The sequence below is a fragment of the Lissotriton helveticus genome, chromosome 5_1, assembly GCF_964261635.1.
Source record: "Lissotriton helveticus chromosome 5_1, aLisHel1.1, whole genome shotgun sequence".
NCBI lineage: Eukaryota > Metazoa > Chordata > Amphibia > Caudata > Salamandridae > Lissotriton > Lissotriton helveticus.
In genome coordinates this window covers 1,968,122,673-1,968,142,250 of record NC_136065.1, presented here as the reverse complement: position 1 = coordinate 1,968,142,250, position 19,578 = coordinate 1,968,122,673, and the positions used below count along the sequence as shown (strand labels likewise).

The 19,578-nt window shown below is 50.4% G+C and overlaps 1 protein-coding gene across 1 annotated transcript in view; it reads right to left on the bottom strand.

The window, feature by feature from the left end:
- Positions 1–19,578, bottom strand: part of CDK12 (cyclin dependent kinase 12) — a 503,410-nt gene that overhangs the window by 243,652 nt on the left and 240,180 nt on the right. Inside the window, exons 8-9 of the mRNA XM_078645647.1 lie at positions 4,167–4,268; positions 3,923–4,000 (exon numbers count right to left, since the gene is read on the bottom strand). Of these exons, the coding sequence (XP_078501773.1) occupies positions 3,923–4,000; positions 4,167–4,268 (180 nt within the window). The remainder of the gene's footprint in view (positions 1–3,922; positions 4,001–4,166; positions 4,269–19,578) is intronic.

Genomic DNA, 19,578 nt, shown 5'->3' with positions numbered 1-19,578 from the left:
AGGTGCGAAGTCGTGTCGGGTTTCTGCGTTGAAGTCTATGGAGCCTGGAAGAAAAGATGCAGCAGGCGACCAGGAGGAAGCTGTCCGGTGTGATCCAAGGGTGGATCGGAGATGCTGAAGACCTGAAAGCAGAGGGGACAATGTTCAAAGTCACTAGCCAGTGACTTGAGTGGAACCAGGAAGGAACCAGATGTCGTCGTCGCGATCAGGTGAAGAGGGGACGCTTGACTCTGCAGCCACGTGGACCAGGAGGTGTCTTCAACGACCAGGATGGAGGCATGAGCTGTCCTACGCAGGCTCTCGCTGTCGGCGATGTCTGTTAAGGATTCGGTGTCAACAGGCCTTGGCAAAGGCAACCCACGCGGTGAGTGTAAAAGTCGTCTGGTTCGGACTAGGAGAGTCCGGGGTGCTCCTCTTTTGGAAGGGCGCAAGGGCCAGTCTGGAGCAACCAGACCAGCAGTGAAGATTTCAAGGTTCGTCGTCTAGAAGGGCACTAGCCAGCCGGCAAGTGACCAGACAACGCATCGAGCAGCAAACAGGCAGAAGGGCCCCACGCAGATCTCGTGGAGGCTGGAGGGCTGATCTTCGGGGCAGGAGCTGCTCGGGGCTGGGGCTTCTCAATCCCCAAAGCACTTGGTCGAGTTTACCTCTGGAGTCGTGCTGGAAGCGAAGTGCAGTTTCTTTCAAGATGGCCGGTCCCACGTGTCTCGTCGCACCCACGGGTCTCAGCTGTGAGTTGAGGTCGGAGAGGTCTGGGAATCCGGGTCTCGTCGGGCTCTGAAGTCTGGATCCTCGAGGGAAGACGACAAAGTGAAGCCGCTGGACGCTTGATGGTGCCTGCAGTTGCAGGGTGGACACTCCTTGCCCACAAGGGAGATTTCTTCAGTCTTCTGTGGAGCAGAACGTCGAAGTCCAGAGTTTCTTCTTGTAGAGTAGTTCAGATTAATCTAATTTGGAATGGGACCAGCTCCTACCTTTATCCTGCTAAAGGGGGCTGCACTACTGACTAGGTCCCTCCCCTGGGTGGGACCAGGAAGGGGGGTGGTTACACCCCCTATCCTTTGTCCGGTTTCGCGCCAGAACTGGGGCTGGAGTGCCCCAGCAACTGGTTTGAACCGGTGTATGCACAGGGCACCTTGTGTGCCCCAGGCATGTCTCATTCCTTTCAGGCCTCCCTACCTCAATACACAAAATCCTGTCTGGGGTGGTGTTAGCACCTCCCAAGGCAGGAAACCCTTTGTCCAGGCCTCCCTCGCTGGAAGGACTCCCAGCAGCAGGAGGTCAGACTTGCATCTGTGGTGCTAGCATCCATTTTGTGATGCTGAGGCTCTGCTTAACTTAAACCGGGGTTCACAGTTACATACATGTCGTGTCCCCCTAAAAGGGTGGAATGCTACCCCCGTCGCCAGAACTGGCGAGGGGGTAGTATTCCAATTCGTATGACACCTTACTCGACATGTTTTGATAATGTTATACCAGAGTTAGCATTTAACCGCGAGGTTGATAATGCACTTAGGAGTATATGGTATAGTGTTATCATGGAAACAGCTAAAGGACTTGGTTCCGAAAGCTGTAGACAGGCTCAGCTCATGCTAGAGCACCATCTCACATAATTCCAAGTACTCTGCCTTCAGGATTGATAAGGCCTGCCATAGGAGTGACTTATAGGAGTATATGTGTTCATTTTGGGGTTAGATATAGGTATACTATATCTACAGCAAAGGGTGATTACACCACCTTGCCCCAGCTGTCTTAGCAGCCACTTGTGTCAGTTTGGATGGCCAGCCAGGGGTGGCATAATACATGCTGCAGCCCCTGGTAGGCCCTGTGAAAAGTTGGCCTGATATATGATTCTCACTAGTTCTAGTGATCACCTTGTATCAGTCCAAACAACGCTTATGGTGATTGGTTGTAAGTCAACCTTATAGACCAGCTATCCTAATGGTAGCATGGACAAAGCAGTCTTAGGCTAAACTCTTTTGGCATGTGAAGCCAGCTGTTTTACCACAATATAACCCCTTGAATACCAGATGAAAGGACACCACACAGGTTATGAAAATAAACAGTATATTTATTAAAAACAACACCTCTGAACTCTTTATGAGGTCAGAGGGCTAAGCACATGACAATCTCTTACGAAAAATACGACAAGTTGCACAAAATTACAATGGTGCTCTAGGGGCACGACAAACCATATACTAAGTAAGTGGCTCTGAAGTCTGGATCCTCGAGGGAAGACGACAAAGTGAAGCCGCTGGACGCTTGATGGTGCCTGCAGTTGCAGGGTGGACACTCCTTGTCCACAAGGGAGATTCTTCAGTCTTCTGTGGAGCAGAACGTCGAAGGCCTGAGTTTCTTCTTGATGAATAGTTCAGGATAATCTAATCTGGAATGGGACCAGCTCCTACCTTTATTCTCCTAAAGGGGGCTGCACTACTGACTAGGTCCCTCCCCTGGGTGGGACCAGGAAGGGGGGTGGTCCTGAATAGCAGGATCCCAGGCCAACTAAGTCAAAAACCAGCAAAACACTAGGCAAAAAGTTGGGGGTAACCATAGTCAGATATCCAACTTCCTACAGGCTGCATATGGAAAAATGTCTGTGGACAGAAAATCAGACTGGCACCTCGCCTTTAAGGCCCCAGAGAATCTGAGCACTTTGCCTTTAAGGCCTCCAGGAGACACCCTGCTCCCATCATGCCCCACAGGTAACAGTTAAGTCAGTTCTTTTGTACGGTACAGTAAACTTTAGCAGGAATCTGCACTTAAAAACTTCATAATACATATTGAAAAACCTCAATGCTACTGCTCGCCCGGGGAGGCGGGAGGGTGCTTATGACTTTAATGAGTATACCCCTGAAAGAGAACTAGGATTACAGGTAAGTAACTAATCCTTATACAAGACCGCCAGCATGTTATTTGTGCCCAGTTGGGCTGTATCTGCCCTATATGCTGGATCATCCTGAGTTGCGTGGATCCACTGGTTGAGGACCTTAAGGTGTGTTGCCCAATAATACGACTGTATGTCAGGGAGTGCTATCCCGCCTTCATACCAACTTTTATGCAGTTTTGCTTGTGCTATGCATGCAGGTCGGTGGCCCCCAAGGAGTGCAGATACCTGTGCAGCTACCTGTTTAAAGTACTGGGGTGGGACTAGGAATGGCGTATGGGAATCCAAACTATTCTCAGGGAGTGGAAATCGTTGGAAAATCTAACCCACCATATTTAGTGGGCGAGGGTACGCTTCGCAAGAAGGGCCGACAACTCAGCGCGCAACAATTTTGAACCCCAGGACCTGCACAAATTAAGGAATAAACTAGACCTATACACCCAAAAAGTAAAGCCACCATAAACATACATTCCTATCACCAACTCAAACATACTGCCAAATGAGCACAGATGAATCACAGCACTGCCCAAGTATGAACCTTACAAATTAACACCCTCCTTCTATATGCTGCTCAGGCCCACCAATACCGCACCTTTCCCACTCCACCCGCTATTTATCTAGTTTGTTCCCTTCCCTACTCCTCTTCAACTTGAAATTACCTCTATTATACTGTGGTTACAACCAACAATGCTTTGTTCTAGACCGTACTTACCTATGTCACACCACAGAAACGGTCTACAATGCTCTATTCCGCTTCACATATGTAGTATGCATTTTATAAACCATAACTTATCCCTTTTTATGTCCTCAAACGACAATAAAACATTTTGAGATGGAAAAAAATAAATTAAAAAAAGGATCCAGACCTCAGGGATCAGTATTGGGCATGGGAATTGAAAACATAAGAAGGAAAGGGAGCTAGAGACCAAGAACATTTTGGGTAGTACACTATACATTTGAATGCACTGCTCGGTCTGTGTTCACACAAGTTGATTTAGAATAGCCAGATGAGAACCCTGTATAAAAACACAGTACCTAATCAGCTCCAGCTGTGCGAGCTCCTGATGGGCTTGAAAAACTGGCTTCTTTGTAAACAATTCGCCCAAAATGCAACTAGAAAAAAAGAAAGAATCTATTAAATCAGACATTATTTTAGGTTAAAATGCAAAGTAGCCTGTGTTTTACTATGTTTCGGTTTTCTCTAATTAGTTTAATAACCACTTTAAACACCAGCCTGCATTCAAATACCAAAGGGGAGGTTAATAAGTAAAGTGCTTACCCACAGCTCCACACATCTATTGCTGGTGTGTAGCGCTCTTCCCCTAGCAACAATTCTGGAGGTCGATACCACAAGGTTATAACTTTATTGGTATAGGGCCGACTGGAAGCAAAACAAAAATAAGAAAGCAATGATCAAATAATCATAAAAACATAAGGAAGGAGATTAAAGAAACTGATAGAACAAGAACCAGAAAATGGATTTTATGGAAATCTCAGGGTAACTTGTTTCCTAGATACTAAAAGGGAAATGTAACTGTATATTTCATCTTAAAATTCAGAAACTGCAGATTCAGTACACAAAGCTTTTAATATTTTATGGCATAAGTTGCCAGGTCCTGCAATACTCAGTTGAGTCTATTTATTTATTTATTTATTTATTATTACATTTCTTAAGCGCTCAGCTACCCGTAGGTTTCCCGGCGCTGGGAGTATAAAACAGTATACCAAATGAGGAGTGGGTCAAATCAGCGGTCTTACATATTGAAAAGCCAGGTCTTGATTCCCCTATCAGGCAGTCGATTACTGAAACTGCACAAGTTTAAATTTTGATGGTACTTTGCAGCACTCGTAAGCCAAACAAAAGCGAATGCACACTAGTATTTTAACATTCTGGAGCAGGGGGCTGTAGATTTTAATTTTATGTGCCAAACTGCTTTGAGTTCTAAGGGTTGGAAAAAAGATAATGGGCTGTCTAAAAGGAAATAGCACAGTTCAACCTAAAGATGTATTATAACACATTCACCAATTCACATCGTCACTTACACTTCATTGAATCTCACAAACTGCACATTCTATCTTGTGCATAGCAACTTTGATACAATGTAAGTGATGTTACACCACCCCGCACACAAAGGTCATCCTTCTACCTTAAAAGAAAGACCGCATTCCCGGTTGGTGAGAGCACTCTGTAGTTCACTGTAGGAGGTTGTCTTACTATATGGGGCACAATTTCTAAGTGATGCACCTGCACTAATCTAGAAAACCCATTTGGTGGTTTTAGTGGTCTTGGAAAACTATAGAAAGCTCTCCAAGTCGTAGCTGTGGAGAGCAGCCTTCAGGCTTAGTCCAGAAGGTGTGTTAAGCAGCTAGTTTTACCAGAACTAATAATATAGTCTAGGTGAAACTAAAAATAACTACACAGTATAATTATAAAAATAGTTATCTTTATTATAAACACACACTAACACATTGGTATATCTCCTTCCCGGACAGAACAACACAATACTTTAAATGTAAACAGGTAAGTAAGCCCAAATACACAGTGGTCTCTAGGGGAAGACAAAACCATATACTAAAGAAGTGGAATGGGAACTGCAACTGAAGTCGGACTTGGACCAGAGACTCAGAAGAGCTGGGGACATGAGAAACCAACCGAGATAAGTACCGAAGAACCCCACGGAGGGTGTGTACAGAGTGGAAAAACAGCTGCGTACTCAATGCAAGTCCATGGAAATATATGTCTTTTGTAAGTGGTGCTAGCACCAACTAACAGGCTGCAATGGCATGCCTGTAGTCACACTGAGTGGTCTCTCATTGGTGGCATAATACATGCTGCAACCTATGGGAGACCTCTGGTGTACCTATGCACTGGGCACCTTAGTACCATACACTACGGACTTACAGGGGTACAACAGTAGCCAATTGGAAAGGTACCAAAATACTTACCATTGTCAAATTTAGGGAGGAAGCAAGGTGACTGGAGTCCTGGTTAGCAGGCTCCCAGACGAACAAGTTACTTACCTTCGGTAACGCTTTTTCTGGTGGATACAGTATCTGCCTGTGGATTCCTCACCTTGTGAATATACCCCTGCGTCAGCAACATTCGGAAATTCTTTTGTTGCTCCTCGCGCCGACGTGGATGACGTCACAGAAGCACGGCATCGCGCGCGGCTCTGCTGACGTCACTGACTCGAATAGGACTCAGTTGGCGTGATGACATCAGTTCCGCCCTTTTCCCCGTGCCTTCGAGGCACACGGACGGACCACAGTAGATATATACATGGTGTACACAGTACAAGATAATCAAGGTAACAGTGTACAGTCAATGCTGAAAAGCAATTATAATACACTCCCTTTGACAGTTATATATATATATATATATATATATATATATATATTTCGCGCGCTCTCCTCCTGTAGAAAACGGGAGCACTCTCAGATGGGTGCGTAATGCGGTTACAGGACCCGCAATCTATTTAGCTCAAGTTTCCATTACCATTTCAATAGAAACTACGCACACTGGGGATAATTCTCCAAAAACGTTATTCTTTTGTTTGCAACAGACGCGTTTCGGCGCTCCGCCTTCCTCAATGTTACAAACATTGTGCGGAGACGCCATGTTTTATCAGTTGCACCCACCTAACTTTTCCAGTAGAGACAAACATGGGACTTAATTTATACACCATATTGGTCGAGTATTCGCATTGAGGTTGCATTGAAACCATTCAATCCATATATCCACATTAACTGTATTGTGTTAAATGCATCATGCTGCAAATTATCGTCGTTCACTTTACAGTAATGTTCATTACATAAATTGTAACTATCATAAAGCTTGAAATACTGCCGTAGATCGGCTATGTTTGTTCATAAATCTCTACCTTGTATCTATTGTATGTATTGTATTGTATTGTATATACTATCTTGTTCATAAATCTGGTTCTGTCTCCGGTCGTACGGACGGTATTTTTTCTTAAATCCTTCCTTTTTTCAAGACCAACCGCTCTCACTGTATCAAGTTCTGTCTTCATTCGCGACATCGCATCCTCAGCATGAGATCCGAAGAGCGATGTTCCGTTAAAAGGCAGATTAAGTATCCGTTGTTGTGCTTCAGGCTTAAGACCAGTGAGCCTCAACCAAGCAGAGCGTCTGGCGCAGAGTCCGTGTGTGTAACCATGCGTAGCTAGATCAGAAGCTTCAGTGGCTGCACTAATCACCTGGTTACCACTAGCCCTCCTTCGTGTAAGATCTCAAGAAAGTCGTGTTTGTCTTCTTTAGGAAGCTTCTCTGCGAAACGAGACATGGAGCCCCATAGTGCGCTGTCATAGCGACCCAACAAAGCAGAAGCGCTGGCGACTTTCAAGTAGGAAGCAGAGGTGGCACACATTCTCTTCCCTACAGAGTCCATAGCCTTACTGTCTTTATCCGGCGGCACAGAAGAGGACGCCGCTCCTGTTTGATTTTTACGTGCTGCTTAGACGATCACAGAAGCACAAGTTACTACTTGTGTAACGATACATCTGTAAGAGACATTAGTTAGTGATAGATTCCTTACCTTAGAATATCCCCAGGCGTCAGACTGGATCCGGAAATTTTTCGCGTAGCAGTACCCTTGCACGTCGGTAGGCGTCGTCTGCGGCTCCGCGTCAGTCGTCGGCGTCGTCTGAGTACTTAGACGCCGCCTCCGCGTCCTGACGTCAGTTCTTAGACACAGCTTTTCCGCGCCAGAAGCGCTGAGCCATGTTAAAAACCAACACTGGTGCCATTGAAACTAGGGCCCTGAAAGGGGATAACCCTAACCCTAGATATCGGTTCGCAGAACTGGGAGGATGGGTGGGTCGGTAAGGAATCACTAACTAATGTCTCTTACAGATATATCGTTACACAAGTAGTAACTTGTGCATCTGAAAGAGACACGTTAGTGATAGATTCCTTACCTTAGAATAGATACCCCAGCAATACCAACACCGGTGGTGGGTCTGCGAACCAATAATCACACCAGAAAGTCCTGGAGGACAGAACGGCCAAAGAAGCCATCCCTAAGGACTTGGCTGTCGAGGCAGTAGTGTCTTGCAAACGTGTGCAGCGAGGCCCACGTAGCTGCCTGACAGATGTCATGTAAGGGCGCTCCCCGGCCCAGGGCAGTTGTAGTCGCTGTGGCTCGGGTGGAATGAGCCCGCAATCCAACAGGGGGCTCCTTTTTAGCCAAGGAGTAACACGCCTGGATACACAAGATGATACACCGGGAGATTGTCCTCTTGTGCACCGCTTTCCCCTTCTTAGCACCCACGTAACCAACAAAGAATTGGTCATCCACCCGGAACTGACGTGTGCGATCCAGATAGAATGAGAGCGCACGTTTTGGGTCCCGACGGTGGAGCCGCTCTTCCTCTTTAGAGGGATGCGGTGGCGGGAAGAAGGTTGGCAAGGTGATAAGACTGCCCGATGTGGAAGGCCGTGACAACCTTGGGCAGGAAAGATGGCTTAGTACGCAACACAACCTTGTCCGGATGGACAGAAAGGAAAGGAGGAGTACAAGAAAGGGCCTGGAGCTCACTCACTCTCCTGGCAGAGGTGATGGCAACCAGGAAAGCAGTCTTCAAAGTAAGAAGGCGGAGAGGACAGTTGTGAAGTGGCTCAAAGGGAGCACACATCAGAAACGTAAGAACAAGGTTCAAGTCCCACTGAGGCATCACAAACGGAACAGGAGGAAACGTGTGTGTGATGCCCTTAAGAAAGCGATTTACAATAGGGGACTTGAACAAAGAAGGTTGATCAGGCAGCCTTAGAAAGGCTGAAAGGGCAGAAAGGTAGCCCTTGATAGTGCCCAGAGCAGAGCCCTGCTGGACAGGAGAAAAAAGGAAGAGAAGAACCTCAGAGAGAGGGGCAGCAAGAGGATCCACAGCCTTTGCTGTGCACCATGCCACAAATCTGTTACACCTGCAGGCGTATACCGACTTTGAGGAGGGACGCCTGGGTGCCAGAATGACGTTACAGACTTCAGGGGGCAAGTCAAATGGCCTCAACTGTCGCCGCTCAATCTCCAAGCATGGAGGTGGAGACTGGACAGGTTCGGGTGGAGGACCGTCCCCTGCTGCTGCGACAGAAGGTCCTCCTGAAGAGGCAGACGAACCGGGGGATCGACTGACATACTGAGTAGCTCTGGATACCAGTACCTTCGTGCCCAGTCCGGAGCCACAAGGATGACTTGTGCCCGGTCGCGCTTGATTTTCTTCAGCACTCTGGGCAGAAGTGGTATAGGCGGAAAGGCGTACAATAGACAGCAACTCCACTCGCGCCGAAAAGCGTCTCCGAGCGAGTGCCCCCTTGGAAATTCCAACGCGCATAACTGATGACATTGCGCGTTCTCTTCGGTGGCGAATAGATCTAACCAAGGCTCTCCCCATTGCTGAAAGAGGCCTTGCACCACGTTCGAGTTCAGACGCCATTCGTGATCCATCATGCACCGACGGCTGAGCTCGTCCGCCCAGGCGTTCAGAGAACCTGCCAGGTGTTGAGCCACCAGGGTCACGTCCTGGCGTTCCAGCCACTGCCAGAGGTGCAGAGCCTCCTGGCAAAGGGTCCACAACCCCACCCCGCCCTGTTTGTTGCAGTACCACATGGCGGTGGTGTTGTCCGTGAACACCTGCACTACACTCCCCCGGACAGAGGGGAGGAATGCTTTCAGTGCTAGACGAATCGCCGGCAACTCCAAAAGGTTGATGTGGAGCCGGGCCTCCGCCGGAGACCAGAGGCCTCTGATCTCCGCCTCTCCCATGTGGCCTCCCCAGCCCTGGAGGGACGCGTCCGTCACAACTACGTGCTCCGGTTGGGGACGGGAGAGGGATCTGCCGCTGACCCAATCGCAGTCCGTGAGCCACCACTGCAGCAGTCTCGCAGTGCCCTCCGAGATCAGGACGTGGTCGGACAGGTTGCCCTGATGCTGGGCCCACTGAAACTTCAGGTCCCACTGCAGAGCCCACATCCGCCACCTGACGTGATGCACCAGTAGGATGCAGGAGGCCATCAGTCCCAGAAGCCGCAGCGTCAACCTGACCGAGACCCGGGATAAAGGCTGAAAGAGTGGAATCAGAGCCTGAATATCCCGGACCCGCTGTTCGGGAGGATAAATCCGAAACTGCGCTGAGTCCAGAACCGTTCTGTTGAAGACAAGCTTCTGAGAGGGGCACAGGTGTGACTTCGGCACATTGAGGGAGAACCCCAGCTGGTGCAGGAGGTTTGCCGTTGTCTGGAGGTGGCTGACGACTGTTTGGGGCGAGCCCGCCTTCAACAACCAGTCGTCGAGGTAGGGGAAGACTGAAACCCCTAACCTGCGCAGATGAGCTGCTACCACCGCCATCACCTTTGTGAACACCCGTGGGGCACTTGTAAGGCCGAAGGGGAGCACGGTAAACTGAAAGTGCTCGTGGCCAAGCGTGAACCGCAGGTAGCGCCGGTGGGCCGGCAGGACGGGGATGTGGAAATAAGCGTCCTGCAAGTCCAACGCTACCATCCAGTCTCCTGGGTCCAGGGCAGCTAAGACCTGAGCCAGTGTCAGCATTTTAAACTTCTCCTTCCGGAGGAAGCCGTTGACGTTCCTTAGGTCCAAGATAGGGCGTAGGCCCCCTTTGCCCTTCTTGGGTACCAGAAAGTAGTGGGAGTAGCAACCACACCCTACTTCTGGCCCAGGAACGCGCTCGATGGCCCCCTTGGCCAAGAAGGCCGTAACTTCCTCCTGCAGAAGCCGCAAACGATCCCCCGATGCTCGGTGGTACTGCGGTGGCATGGCTGGAGGGGTCGCCTCGAAGGGGAGGGAGTACCCCCTTCGGACGATTTGCAGCACCCACCTGTCCAACTTGACAGTGCGCCAGTGGAGGAGGTGATGGCGAACCCTGCCCCCCACTGGCGTCACATGGGCCTGAAAGCACGGACTACTAGGGTTTTGAGGCGGATGCTGCGGGGGAAGGTGTGGACTGACCTCGCCGTTGTCCCCGACCGCCGCCACGGCAGTTTCCACGGCCGCCACCGCGCTGCGTATTACCCTGCGGAGCGTGGCTGGCAGCACGTGTGGGTACACCCCTTCCGTGGCCACGAAAGGAGTGAAAGGCAGCCGATTGCTGGCGTGGGGCCGAGAGGCCCAAGGACTTGGCCGCAGCCCTGGAGTCCTTAAAGCGCTCAAGTGCATGGTCTGCCTTGTCGCCAAAAAGGAGACGGCCATCAAACGGCATGTCCATGAGTGTATTCTGGACATCAGCCGAGAAGTTGGCGGACCTCAACCAGGCGTGGCGACAAATCGCCACCGTCGTTGCCATCGCTCTGCCCAGAGAGTCGGTGGTATCCAGTCCACACCGGATCGAATAACGTGCCGCATCCCGGCCCTCCACAAGGGCTTGGCCGAGTTTAGCCCGTACCTCCAACGGGCATTCTGGCAGCACGTCCGCGATTGTGTCCCACAGAGAGTGGGTGTAACGGCCCAAGAGGCACGCGGTGTTGGAAGACCGCAGTCCCAGACTCAGGGAGAATACCTGCTTGCCGTATTGCTCGTACCTCTTGGATTCCCGGTCAGGCGGCGCCGACGGGAATACGGTCTGGGAATTTGAGGCCTGGATCACCAGGCTCTCAGGGGTGGGGTGGGTGGACAGAAAACAAGGGTCGCCCGGGGCCGGGCGGTGGCGTCTGGCCACGTTCCTATCTACAGGCGAACCAGTAGCGGGCTTGGACCAAGTGCCCAAAAGAACGTCGGTCAAGGCCTCGTTAAACGGCAGCAGAAGCTCGGCTGAGCATGACTGCGGCTTAAGGACCTCAGTGAGTAAGTTAGTCTTCACGGCCGCGACGGGGAGCTCAAGGCCCAGGCCTTGGCCGCCCTCATCAACACCACACTATAGGTTGCCCCCTCTTCCGTAGCCACGGTAGGAGGTGAGACAAAGCCAGTGTCCGGCGAAGTGTCCAGACCACTGGCATCCCCCAGGTCACCTGTCCAGTCCTCCTGGGACTGACACGCACGTGTCAGAGGGTCCTCAGACCCCTCCCAATACTCCTCATCACCCATCTCCTGGTACTCGGGGTTAGAAAATGATGGGGCCGGTTCATGGAAAGTAAACTCTCCGAACGGCGTCTGAAGCGGCGCCCATCGGCGCCGCTCCGGGTCGAGGGAGGCATCAGGGACGGCGCCGCCCGAGGGCAGCGCCGGGGGTGACACCTGAGGGGTCGGCGCCGGGGACGTCGTCAAGTCCACCGTCGGCGACCCGGATCCGGAACCGGATCCAGTGGGGCCCTGCGGTGCCGGGCCCGTAGGCACCGGCGGTGTCGGAGCCGAAGCACCCGACCCGCTAGCCCCCCCAGACGGGTCCGCTGTGCCCGAAGGCGCCGCGGAGCCCGTCGGAGGAGAGAGGGACCTCATGGCCATGAGGAACCGCTCGATCTCCTCCAGCGCCGCGTTAGGCCCAGGGACCGGAGGTCATGAGGCCAGACGCAGCGCCTGTGACTCCAACGGAGCCGCGTGGGCGGTGTAGGAGAGTGGGGTCTGCAATCCCATGGCCACCCCAGATTTTTGCTTCACTGGTTTACGACTTTCCCTGGCTGTGGGCCTGCTAATCAGACCCACAGCCTAGCTGTTCTCTCTCTAAATTGACAAGCATGTACCTGAGGTGCATTTACTAATTGGTACTGGGCCACCTTATCAGTCCCTGTACAGTATACCTTAGGTATCCAGGGCATAGTTGTACCCAGGGCCTACCAGGGGCTGCAGCATGTATTATGCCACCCCTGGCTAGCCACCCAAATCTGACACAACTGGCTGCACGACAGCTGGGGCAAGGTTGTCTTGTTATAAATAAATATACTGTATTTTTCATAACAACTTGTGTGGTGTCCTTTCACTTGGTGTTCAAGGGGTATATGTGATGGTAAAACAGCTGGCTTAACACGCCCTCTAGAGTTTAGCCTAAAGACTGCACGTGTCCATGCTACTAGGATAGCTGGTCTATCAGGTTGACTTACAACCAAACATCAATAAGGGTTGTTTGGACTGATACATAGTGTTCACTAGAATAGTGAGCACTGCATATCAGGCCAACTTCTCACAGTGGCAGCATCCATTTTGTGATGCTGAGGCTTGAGTTAACTTTAACGGGGGTTCACAGTTACATACATGTCGTGTCCCTCTAGAAGGGTGGAATGCTAACCCCGTCGCCAGAATTGGCGAGGGGTTAGTATTCCAATTCGTATGACACCTTACTCGACATGTTTTGATAATGCGAGGCCAAAGTTAGCATTTGACTGCGAGGATCATAATGCACTTAAGAGTATATGGTATAGCGTGATCATGGAACAGCTATAAGGACTTGGTTCCGCAAGCTGCAAACGGGCTCAGCTCATGCCAGAGCGCCATCTCACATAATTCCAAGCACTCTGCCTTCAGGATTGATAAGGCCTGCCATAGGAGTGACTGATAGGAATATATGTGTCCATTTTAGGGTTAGATATAGGAATACTATATCTAAAGCAAAGGGTGATTACACCACCTTGCCCCAGCTGTCAAGCAGCCAGTTGTGTCTGATTTAGTTAGTCAACCCAGGGGTGGCATAATACATGCTGCAGCCCCTGGGAGACTTCTGGGTACACCTCAGCCCTGGGTACAGGGACTTGGAGAGCCCAGTGCCAATTCAGTACCTGGGTACAATTTGGAGTAGAGAACAGCTAGGCTGTGGGTCTGATTAGCAGGCCCACAGCCAGGGAAAGTCGTAAACCAGTGAAGCAAAAAGCAAAAATCTGGGTGATCATAGGATTGCAGACCCTACTCTCCTACAGCCACCACAGACACAAGTCTGACCTCCTGCTGCTGGGAGTCCTTCCAGCAAGAGGGGCTTGGACAAAGGGTTTCCTGCCTGGGGAGGTGCCAGCACCACCCCAGACAAGATTTTGTGTATTAGGTAGGGCCAGGCTGAAAGGAATGAGACATGCCTGGGGCACACAAGGTGCCCTGTGCATACAACGGTTCCAACCAGTTGCTGGGGCACTCCAGCCCCAGCTCTGGCGGGAAACTGGACAAAGGATAGGGGGTGTAACCACCCCCCTTCCTGGTCCCACTCAGGGGAGGGACCTAGTCGTAGTGCAGCCCCCTTTAGCTGAATAAAGGTAGGAGCTGGTCCCATTCCAAATCAGATTACTCTTGACAACTTCCACGAAGAACTCTTGACCTTTGACCTCCTGAACATCAGAAGACTGAAGAATCTCCCCTATGGTCAGGGAGTGACCATCCTGCTTCGCAGGCACCATCAAGCTTCTGTGCGGTTTGCTGCAAGTCCTTCCTTCCCGGAATCCGACGACCCAGCTCGACAAGACCCGGACCTCCAGACCTCTCTGACCTCTACCCACATCCACAGCACAGCTGGGACCCGTGGGTGCAACGAGCAACGTGGAGACGGCCATCTTGAAGAAACCTGCATAGCGCTTCCAGCACGACCCCTGAGGGTTCCTCGAGTGAGTGCATTGGGGACTGAAGCCCCACACCGACGCAGCTCCTGCACCAAAGACCAGCCCCCCCCAGCATCCCCGTGATCTGCGTGGGGCCCTTTTGCTTGGTTGCTGCCCTTCCTGTTATCCGGTTGTGAGAAGTTGGCCTGATATATGATGTTCACTAATTCTAGTGATCACCTTGTATCAGTCCGAACAACCCTTATGGTGATTGGTTGTAAAGTCAACCTGATAGACCAGCTATCCTAGTAGCGTGGACAAAAGCAGTCTTTTAGGCTAATCTCTTTTGGCATGTGAAGCCAGCTGTTTTACCATAGTATAACCCCTTGAATATCAAATGAAAGGACACCACACAGGTTGTTATGAAAAATAAACAGTCTATTTATTAACAACAACACCTCTGAACTCTTTATGAGATCAGAGGGCTAAGCACATGACAATACTAAAAAGGAAATACGAGTTCGCACAATATTTACACAAGTGCCTTAGGGGCACGACAAACCATATACTCAAAACAATGGAATGCGAGGAAAGAAAATACTGTAAGGAGATCCAGAGGCTGGAGTATCGGTGGGACTGCGCTACAAACTAGGTAAGTAAGGAGCAGGAGGCCCACGGGGCTCACGTGCAGAGTGGGAACTCTCACGCGGGATGCGTACCAACGTCTATGGATCTTACAGTTTACAATGTTACGGATTCCGGACGAACCCGGCTGGATGGCGGGAAAACAGTGGCCATGGACACTAGGATAGTGGACACAGACTTCAGGACCTAGAAGCTTTAGTTACCTAGCCCACAGGCTGCAGGTGCATAGGGCTGAAGTAGTGTCGGGTTTGCTGCGTTGATCCCGGTGATGCCTGAAACAAGAAGTTGCAGGCAGGCAGCCAGATGGAGGAGTCCGGTGGTTCCAAGGATGGAACTAGGAAGAAGGAAGTCCTGAAAAGGAAGGGGAGAGAGTCTTGGTCACTAGCCAGTGATGGTGCTGGAACCAGGAGGGAACCAGATGATGTCGCCGCGTTCAGGTGAAGGAAGGGTCAAATCTCTGTAGCTGCGCGGACCAGGAACTGTTCTTCACAACCAGGCTGGAGGCACGAGCTGTCCCACGTAGTCTGCTGCTGTTGACAGCATCGGATCGTCGATCTGGACAACAGGCCTTGGCTAATGCAAGCCACGCGGTGAAACAAAGATGGCGTCTGGAGTGGACCAGGAGGGTCCGGGGTGCTTCTCTTTTACAAGGAAGCAAGGGCCAGTCTGGGGGACCAGACTAGCAGTGTTGAAATCTTCGGGTCGTTGTCTCAGAGGGCACAAGCCAGCCGGCAAGTGACAGGTGTAGGAAGGTGGATATCTGACTATGGTTACCCCCAACTTTTTCTCTTCTCCCCTTTGTCCTTGCGCTCTTTGTGCTGAGAAGAAGGCTTCTTGGAATGAACATCTTCTCTTCCACTCCAGTAAAGACTAAAAAATTTGAAAAATACCAGAAGAAAGTGATAAAATATCACAAACTGGCGAGCTCCATGCTCCAGGATCCTCACAGAAAGAGCCGGAAAAAAGTACTGACCTAACTGTCACCTGGGGTGCATGATGGGAGCCTGGAGGCTCATGGAGGTCTTAAAGTCACAGCGCCAATTTTTCAGTTGTTACTATGCAGCCTATCTAGGCTAAATCTGCCTCTATGATCCTGCTGTTTTACCTTTGAAAATAAAGGTTGTGTGTTTCAAAGAAACCCAGGGCAGTGTTTCTTCTTTACATTATCATATAATGTAATGTATATGTCTTTATTTAGCAAATGTAAAAGTTTTACATGCAATAATGGCAGTTTTTTTTAGCCTAGTATTATGTATTTCAGACTGCATATGTATATTGAATATGCAACTTACCAGTATGCATCTGTTCTTGGCATGTAGGGCTGCTAACATTCATATCTATTGCATAGATCGCCGCCTAGTGTTGGGTCCGGATGATTGCACATTGTTGTCCTGGAAGAGTCTTCGAAGTATCACGAGATAGGTGGCTCCTCCCCTGGACTACAGTGCGCATGGGCATCGACTCCATCCCCAGATTGTTTTTAGCCAATGTGGCAGAGATGGAGTGAAATAGTGTAAAGGATGTCCATGCTAATGATTGAATGCAAGAGAGTATCTGCAGCTGCTACGGGCACCGGGGAGGAGGGTGGGCGATATGAATGTTAGCAGCCCTACATGCCAAGAACAGATGCATACTGGTAAGTAGCATATTCAGTTCGAGGCATGTGGGCTGCTAAATTCATATCTATTGCATAGAATACATAGCAGTCCCTCCATTAACGGCGGTTGCCCGTGCGAGCTGCAGAAGTCTGAAAGAGTGTCTTGAGAACAGCCTGTCCTACAGCTGCTTGCTGCTTGGAATGCACATCTACACAGTAATGTTTGGTAAATGTGTGCGGTGTAGACCACGTGGCTGCTCTACAAATGTCTTCCAAAGGAATATTCCCCAGGAAAGCCATGGAGGCCCCCAACTTGCGTGTGGAGTGCGCTCTTGGGGGGATTGTTAAAGTACGTTTAGCTTTTTGATAACAAATCTGGATGCACTTAACAATCCATCTGGCTATTCCTACTTTGGAAATAGGGTTGCCTTTGTGCTGGGCTGAGAAGGCAACAAAAAGTTGTTGTGTTTTCCTAAAGTGTTGTGTTCTGTCAATGTAGTACATCAACGCCCTTTTTACGTCTAATGTATGGAGCATTCTTTCCGCTACTGTTTGTGGGTTTTGAAAGAATGCGGGCAGGTCAATAGTTTGGTTGATATGAAACTGTGACACCACCTTCGGAAGGAATTTGGGGTTAGTGCGGAGCACCACCTTGTTTGAATGAATTTGTATGAATGGCTCTTGGATTGTGAGCGCTTGCAGCTCACTAACACGCCTGAGCGATGTAATAGCAATGAGAAAAGCCACTTTCCATGTCAGGAACTGAATCTCGCATGAGTGTAGTGGCTCAAAAGGTGGGCCCATCAGCCTAGTGAGGACTACATTAAGGTTCCACACTGGAGCTGGTGGCGTTCTTGGAGGAATGACTCGTTTCAGTCCCTCGAGGAAGGCTTTAATGGCAGGCACCCTGAAAACAGAGAGATGCTGCCTGTTTTGGAGATAAGCCGCTATGGCGGATAAGTGTATCCGAATGGAAGCGTACGCCAGATTGCATTTGTAAAGATGTAACAAATAGCAGATGTTAGGAATGGATGCATCTAGCGGGTTGGTATTGTGTTCAGTACAGTAAATGACAAACCGCTTCCATTTTGCTGCATAGCAAGCTCTGGTAGTGGGCTTTCTTGCCTCCCGGATGATGTCCATGCATTCAGGAGGCAGGTTGAGGTAGCCAAACTCTAGGACCTCAGGAGCCAGATCGCCAGATTGAGCTGTTGCGGATCTGGATGCTGAATGTCGCCATGGTTCTGCGTCAAGAGGCTTGGAGAGAGATGCAGCCTTTGATGCGGTACCACGGAAAGTTCTAGAAACGTGGTGTACCATGGTTGGCGTGCCCACGTTGGAGCAACCAGGATGAGCGTCATCGAGTGTTCTCGCCACCAGTGGAATGAGAGGCGCTGGGGGAAAAGCGTACGCAAATCTACCTGACCAGTTCATCCATATCGCATTCCCCAGCGATTCTGGGTGAGGGAACCTGGCGGCAAAGCTTTGGCATTTTGCGTTTTCCCTTGTGGCAAAGAGGTCTATCTCCGGATGACCCCACTGTTGGAAGTACGGGTGGAGTACTGATGGATGTATCTCCCACTCGTGCATTTGATGGCTGTAGCTGCTGAGGAGATCCGCCATCTGATTGTCTTTGCCCGGGAGGTGTTCTGCCATGAAGAAGATGTTCCTCTGAATGGCCCACTTCCACATGCTCTGAGCCAGATGAGACAGCTGTGGAGAGTGAGTACCTCCCTGCTTCTGGATGTAGTACATGGCTGTCATGTTGTCCGTCCGGATCAACACGATCTTGTTGCACAGATGTACTTTGAAGGACTTGAGCGCCATGAAGATTGCCATCAGTTCCAGGTAGTTGATGTGCAACTTCTGTTGCTGCGTCGACCACAGTCCCTGCACCGTGTAGTGGAGCACAGGAGCTCCCCACCCCTGGAGAGATGCGTCCGTTGTTAGAATAATCTGTGGCACAGGCTCTTGGAACGGTCGGCCCTTGCAAAGGTTGTGTGGATTCCACCAATGCAGAGAGTTGTATGCCCGACCGGTAACCAACACTAGGTCTGTCAGTTGTCCTTGAGCCTGTGTCCACTGATTCGCCAAGCATTCTTGGAGCGGACGCATATGCAACCTTGCGTGCGGGACTATGAAGATGCAGGAGGCCATCATGCCTATCAACTGCATGAACACTCTCGCTGGTAGTGAGTGTTGCGGTCTGAACCTCTGGATGAGCGACTGAATGTTGTCGATCCTCACCGGGTTTGGTTGAACCATAGCAGTCAGGGTATTTATTGTCGCGCCTAGATACTGCCGCACATGGGCTGGCTGAAGGTGCGACTTCGGGTAGTTCAGTGAGAACCCCAGACTGTGAAGGAGGTGAATGGTGTGGGACATGTGTGCGGCGCACTGCTGTTCCGACTTTGCTTGAACGAGCCAGTCGTCTAGGTAAGGGTAGACATGTATATTTTGTCTCTTGAGGTGCGCCGCAACTGTCGCCAGACACTTTGTAAACACTCTGGGGGCAGTGGTCACTCCGAAGGGTAGTACTTTGAACTGATAATGCCTGTTTTGGATGGTGAACCTGAGGTATTTTCTGTGGGAGGGGTGGAGTGGTATGTGAAAATAAGCATCCTTGAGGTCCAAGGTCGCTAGGAAGTCCCCTTGGTTTAGCAGGGGAAGAATCTGCTGCAGCATCAGCATGTGAAAGTGTTCTGACAGTATATACAGGTTGAGGGGGCGTAGATCCAGAATGGGTCTGAGGGATCCGTCCTTTTTTGGGATAAGGAAGTACAGGGAATAGACCCCTGTACCTTCCTCCTCCACTGGTACGAGCTCGATTGCGCCTTTTTGCAGCATCACCACCACTTCTTGCTGCAATAAGTGCAAGTGCTCTGCCGACATAGGACGTTGTCTTGGGGGAATGTTGGGTGGAGTGGATGTCAACTCCAAACAATAACCGTACTGAATAAGTTTTCTCACCCACCTGTCTGTGGTGATGGACGTCCAGACTGGCAGGAACTGCTGGAGTCTCCCCCCGACAGGT